Genomic DNA, 6,597 nt, shown 5'->3' with positions numbered 1-6,597 from the left:
TGTTACCTTAAAGACATTTTTAATCATACAATTTTGATGTAACAAATGGTGTATAAATTAGAAAACAAAATGTTAAAAAAAAGCCAACACACTATTCTTAAGACTGCCTAAATTATGAAGTACTCATAATTCCTATGCCCCACTCAAAAAACAAGTGCTCTGCCTCGACCGACCCTTACTCCTCCCGTAGCTCTTACCTGGAATATTGTATTTACCATTTCTTGAATTTATCTATAATTTTTTCACTAACACTTAGAAAGTTTTGCTTGTTTTTGAAATTTACCCTCTCAGAGTCATATATCTAAGATTAAAAATAATGATGTATACCATGGTAGATGATTTATTTTCTCTGCTGAATGTTAATATATGAAATATAACATGTTTAGTTAACATTCTCCATGAATATTTGGGGTACTTTTAGTTTTTTATATCATAAATTATATTACCATAAATGTTCATGAAAATATCTGCTAATATACATGTCTACATGATATAATGCCATTTATATAAGCTGCAAACCAAATAACATTAGATATCTTTATGATATAACACCAACCTAATTTCTAAAATATTTTGTCAATATAGACTCTGACCTTGTTTTCTTTTTTAATATTTTGTTTGTTTGTTTGTTTATTTGTTTGTTTGTTTACTTACTTATTTATTTGAGAGAGAGACAGAGAACGAGTGGGAGCAGGAGCAGAGGGAGAGGGACAAGTAGACCCTGCGCTAAGCATGAAGCCCGATGCAGGTGCTGTTCTCATCACCTGGAAAGCAATGAGCTGAGCATACAACAAGAGTCGGACACTAACTGAGTCACCCAGGCAGCCCTGACTTTGTGGTTTTCAATTTACTTTGTTTTTTAATCTGATGTATGCAAAATGTATCACTTCCTAGTTTCAGTTTACATTTCCCTAATTAACTGCTTCTGTAGTAGATATTATTTCAAAACCCAGCTGAATATTCTTTGTTGACTACTTTAGGTAAACCTTAGTTATCATGTTTGTCATCCCTGGACATTTTTTACCTGGTGAAAGCAAATTCAAGTAATGTACCTGGGTAATTCACAGCCTGATTGTTTGTCCCCTGCCTAACACTTGCTCCTGGTTTCAGTTAATAATGGCTTTTCTTTCTGTTTGTGGGTCAGGGAGGCTTAAAGCATCATTTCCCTTTATCTTCCCTGCTGAATAGTTTCCTGCCATGCTTTACCCCTGTGTCTGTAATACGAAAAACATCCGTCCTACCTAAATTACCATTCAAGTGTAATACCTTTTTTATTTAACCCTGAGTGCATGACTGCTCCCTTTAATCCTACTCAATCTACCCTGAACAGGGAAATATCTAAAGGAGAATTTATGGTCCCAAGCTTCAAATGCTATTTCTCAGTGTACTTGGAAATGGTTTCAAAATTGATGTTCACTGAAGTTTTAGATCAAAAATTGAGCATAGATAAAACCAAGGTCATGACTAGTCAGCTCACAATTATTTTTATAAAAGCTTACCTAGGGAGAGTAACCCTGCTGTGCTTTGTATCTCAAACATTGAATTAGCATGAGAAGCTGAATTAAAGTATTATGGAATATGGACACATGATCTGGCCAAAAAAGTGTTCAGGCATGACCTCACAAATTAAGCCACTGAAGTGATACGACAGACAGGTCAGACAGGTTTAAAGAGCGTCTAGAACTCAAATAGTAACTGGGTTCAGGTGTACATGCACAGAGCAAAGTGACAGATTACAGCAATAATTTACGTATTTTAAAATAAATAGTCAGAACTGTTTGCATGGGCTCTCTAGAAAGTTTTCAGTAGTTATGCTCCTGACAATAGAATATTTTCCTCTTTTACAGAAAGTCGACAAGCATTCAGTACCCATTCGTTTTACAAATCCACACTTTCCAATGCTTGTAAAGCAGATGTGATCATGTATTAATTTATACTATCTGTGGTTGGAGAGGTGGTATTCTGTTCTGACCCCTTCTGTAATATGCAAAGGACCAACAAACAATCCCTAAACCTTACTTTTTTTTAAATATAGTATATTTCTTGCATTTTAATGAACTTATATTAATGTCTGTATAAACCTATATATAAAGCCCAAATTTATCCTTAAATTTTAATGAGATGACAGAGAATCCTATGTCCCAGGATTTTAAATAAATATAGTCTGTAGATATACAAAAGAGAAATGAGGACACTAGTATCAATTACTTGCTAATTATTGAATTATTTTATATTTCAACATCCTCACAGCAGAGAAAAAAAATTATTTTTAAGTAGCCCATTGTATCAGTTTTCATTATTCTTCACCATACTTTTCCCTCAGAGGATATCTGACAGCTTCCTAAGATGTGTGTTCCTTGACTCATTGTGAAAACTTATCAAGCACATATTTGTCTGCCCCATGAACTGTAAAAAATCATTTCTGACTTTTTTAACCCAGGTTTGAGATATGGATCAAGCAGGGACAAGATATAGGCAAGCCCATAAATATAACAGTGCAAAGTGAGTGGAGCAGAATGAAACCAACCAAATGATCAAATCAAAGTCAGCTCTCATTGTGTTCTCTAACAGATGTACTCACATTAAAGTGGGAGAAAATATGAATGTCAAAATACTAACAAGGCCAGTGTAAGGCTGATGTTATTGAAGTGAGCTAATTACCTCCCAGAACGTGTTAACAATGCCCTGGATGTAGAAAAAATAATGTAATTTTGTAATTTTCCTAATAAACCCACACCTTCCCCACTCTGTAGAAGGAAATGAGGCATTAGAAAGGCTGGCATCTAGCCCTCGCATTATGTGAGTCTCTAAATGAGGAGGCAAGCAGAAAGGTATAGAAATGACTGCAAAATCTAAGTGTTAGCCTGTTTCTTAAAATGAAGAATAAGTATGTAAACCAACATAGCAAAGCTTTGATGGGTTGACCAAGACTTTTGCCAAAATGTGAACCCAGTCTATGCCTGTTCCATTCTAGCCAGTATATAAACAGAGATTCCCGCTTTACCTGTAGGACACCTTCCAGACTCTGCCGATCCCAATCAGTATGACTGACGAGGTAACCCTGGTGCATATCTGTCTCCAGCCTCATCACCGGCCACCCTGAAACTGCTTTAGACTTTACCTAACCTTTGAGTTATTCTCAAAGATGCCAGCAGATAGATACAGGGGCATCTCAGTGCCTTTGGCAAATGACTCTAGTTGTATCACGAATATGTATGCCCCTCTTATGCTCAGCTCACGCAGTGCCTTCTTGATAAAACTTTCCCGACCATGCAGATAACATTTACTTTTTCCTCATGCGAACCTTTAGTTCTCCTTGTAGACGTTATCACATTAAATATATGACATTTTAGATTTGATTTGCTACTGTGTCTGCTTCTTTCATCAGGCTAAGCACTTAGGGCAGAGTATGTTTCAGAAGATTTTCTTATTCCCAATCCTCATGGCAGACTTGACACAAAAAGGTTTATGAAGAGGACTGAACATGTATTGTCGTAAGTAGTGTTATCTCTCCTTTCATAAAATATTATCATGGCTACTCTTCAACGTAGTAAAAGAAGACGAGGTGACTACGCAAATAAGACTTGCTTGCAAAATAAAAATAGTCTGTTGGAATTAAATGAAAATTTAGAGTGCTTGATACCTACACAAAGAACTTTTATTAAAAAATATAAGTGATTTTCATATATACTTTGACTTCAAGGAGTTTAAAATCTAGATAGCTATGAGATTCTCTATAAACCAAAACAGAATAATCTATCATGCCTGAGCTCTTTGAAAGTTAATGAGAATGAGAATGTTATCAATTTAGAGGCTTCAGATTAGAATTATAGTCCTGAGGGACATTCAAGATGAAATTTAAGAACTAAACTGATTTGGTTCTGTACAATACATTTCATGACTGCTGAGATATACTGGGAATGGAACTTGGATTATCTCCTATAAGATTTCAAATGCAGAAGTAGTATTTTGTATATTATGAAATAATGTCAAGCTAGTAAAATTTGAGGACTAGAGTAATCAGATGATCAGGAATGCACATTTTAAGAAAAATTAAAACAGGCTGCTACATAGAGGATTGTAATAATGTGAACAAAATGCTGGGAGACAAGGTAAAAACAAATACATAGTGACAACAGTACTGAACTGTGACTTGAAACAAAGTAGTGACCATGCATTGGAAAATGAGAAAGATAGGAGAGCTAACATGGATTGATGTAGATTTCTATGATTTTCAAGCAACTCATTCATGGAGAGCAAAGGAGGAATTAAAGATGAATCTGAATATTTGAACCTGGATGACTACAAGGATTGTAGGCAAATACAGACTAAGGAATTAGTGAGAAAGATATTTTCAAAAGAAAATGATTGGGTACGTGGGCAGCTCAGGTGGTTAAGTGTCTGCTTCTGCTCAGGTTGTGATCCCAGGATCCTGGAATCAAGTCCCTCCTCTGCTTCCTGATAAGCTGGGAGCCTGCATCTGCCTCTCCTCTGCCCTTCCCCCTACTCGTGCTCTCTTGCACCTGCTCTCTCTCTAATAAATAAATTAGATCTTAAAAAAAAAAAATGTGAACATAGTAAGTAGCCAAATAATTATTGTAGCATAATATCCACTACAGTAAAATTCAATAGTAGTAGTTTCTCTTTACAGTATGCAATCTTAAATTCTGGGAAAAAAAAGTTGTTATCATTTGAGGCTCAAAGATCTATGTAAAACAAGGATGCCTGGGTGGTTTAGTCAGTTAAGCGTCGGCCTTTGGCTCAGATCATGATCTTAGGGACCTGGGATCCAGTCCAGCATCAGGCTTCTGACTCAGCAGGGATCCTGCTTCTCGCGCTGCCTGCTGCTCTCTCTAATAGTTTGCACTCTCTCTCTCTTTGACAAATAAGTGGATGAAATCTTAAAAAAAAAAAAAAAAGATTTAAAAAAATCTGTGGAATATAGTCATACAGCCATTACATGACAGTTAAAATTCAAATTCATCAAACTATAAACTTTCTACAAGCTTTCCCCACCTCACCATGCCCTGTCAGGCATTTAGCTTACTTACTTAACTGATGGCCTACTTAAGGATAGTCTCAGGCAGCTACCATTTGGAATTGACCAATAACTAAAATAGTAATTCTCCTAAAACCATACATTTGTTTTTATGTTAGAAAATAAACAGGTCTTTAGGGCACCTGGGTGGCTTGGTGGGTTAAAGCCTCTACCTTTGGCTCGGTTCATGATTCAGGGGTCCTGGGATCGAGCCCCTCATCGGGCTCCCTGCTCGGCGGGGAGCCTGCTTCCCTTCCTCTCTCTCTACCTGCCTCTCTGCCTACTTGTGATCTCTGTCTGTCAAATAAATAAATAAAATCTTGATCCCTTTTACGAAGATGGCGCCGAAAGCTAAGAAGGAAGCCCCTGCCCCTCCCAAAGCTGAAGCCAAAGCAAAGGCTTTGAAAGCCAAGAAAGCGGTGCTGAAAGGCGTCCACAGTCACAAAAAAAAGAAGATCCGCACATCACCTACGTTCCGACGACCCAAGACTCTGCGTCTCCGAAGGCAACCCAAATACCCTCGAAAGAGCGCCCACAGGAGAAACAAGCTTGACCACTATGCCATCATCAAGTTCCCCGTGACTACTGAGTCAGCCATGAAGAAAATAGAAGACAACAACACACTTGTGTTCATTGTGGATGTCAAGGCCAACAAGCACCAGATCAAACAGGCTGTGAAGAAGCTCTATGACATTGATGTAGCCAAGGTCAACACCTTAATCAGGCCTGATGGAGAGAAGAAGGCATACATTCGGCTGGCCCCTGACTATGATGCTTTGGATGTTGCCAACAAAATTGGGATCATCTAAACTGAGTCCAGCTGGCTAAATCTAAATACAGTTTTTTCATGATAAAAATAAATAAATAAATAAATAAATAAAATCTTAAAAAAAAAAAAAGGAAAAGAAAATAAACAGGTCCATTATTACAACATTTTCAGTCAGAGGAACAATTGAAACAGATAGAAAGGACCATGTTTTTCTCTCTTCCCTTTTACAGACTTAAGTAGAGGTAAGATTTGTACTTAATGGGTAGTGTAGAGCCACTTTTGCAAAAAATAAAAGCATTAAAACTAAAAAAATGTAGTCATCCCACTCACTACTTTATTTTGTCTGTAGAGCATCTATTAGACTTTCTGCACTAAATTGATAGAGTTATTATTCTGTAACTGTGAAGTGATTACTTTTGTTAAATTTTATTCCTAACTTGATATTGTTTGATGTTAGTCAAGTAAGTAATAAGTAAGATTAGAAAATGGTCTGCATTTATTTCTTGTTGATTTTCTCTTTAAAAATGAAAATTGATGATGAAATACTGGATATGTTAGAGAAAAAATAAAATTTTGTTCTGGAAAAAAATATCATTGGGTCTACGTGAACGACTTTGTAAGAGTAATTATTTTTTTCATGAGAAAATTATTTTTCTCACTGTTTAATAACCTAAACAATGATTCTTTCAATCAAGATGTTGCTTCTAAAATCTAAGCTGTTATATCACCTATGTGTTTAGCTGACTTGTTAAAAAAACTTAAAGTGTTGAAGAAATTTAACGGAATGACA

General features: G+C 36.3%; 1 protein-coding gene across 1 annotated transcript; it reads left to right on the top strand.

Moving 5' to 3' along the window:
* The first annotated feature begins 5,367 nt into the window (after positions 1-5,367).
* LOC123392350 (60S ribosomal protein L23a-like) lies at positions 5,368-5,847 on the top strand. Its single transcript, XM_045081200.1, has one exon. The coding sequence runs from the start codon at positions 5,377-5,379 to the stop codon at positions 5,845-5,847; it is 471 nt and encodes a 156-aa protein (XP_044937135.1). The 5' UTR covers positions 5,368-5,376.
* The last annotated feature ends 750 nt before the right edge of the window (positions 5,848-6,597 follow it).

This window comes from Mustela putorius, unplaced genomic scaffold, assembly GCF_011764305.1.
Source record: "Mustela putorius furo isolate JIRA1106 unplaced genomic scaffold, ASM1176430v1.1 tig00000508_pilon_pilon_pilon, whole genome shotgun sequence".
Lineage (NCBI taxonomy): Eukaryota > Metazoa > Chordata > Mammalia > Carnivora > Mustelidae > Mustela > Mustela putorius.
Note: the sequence above shows the minus strand (reverse complement) of the source record. Positions and strands in the feature narration are given on the sequence as shown.

Coding starts and splice junctions, on each gene's coding strand:
- LOC123392350 (XM_045081200.1), top strand. CDS start 5,377: ATGGCGCCGAAAGCTAAGAAGGAAGCCCCTGCCCCTCCCAAAGCTGAA.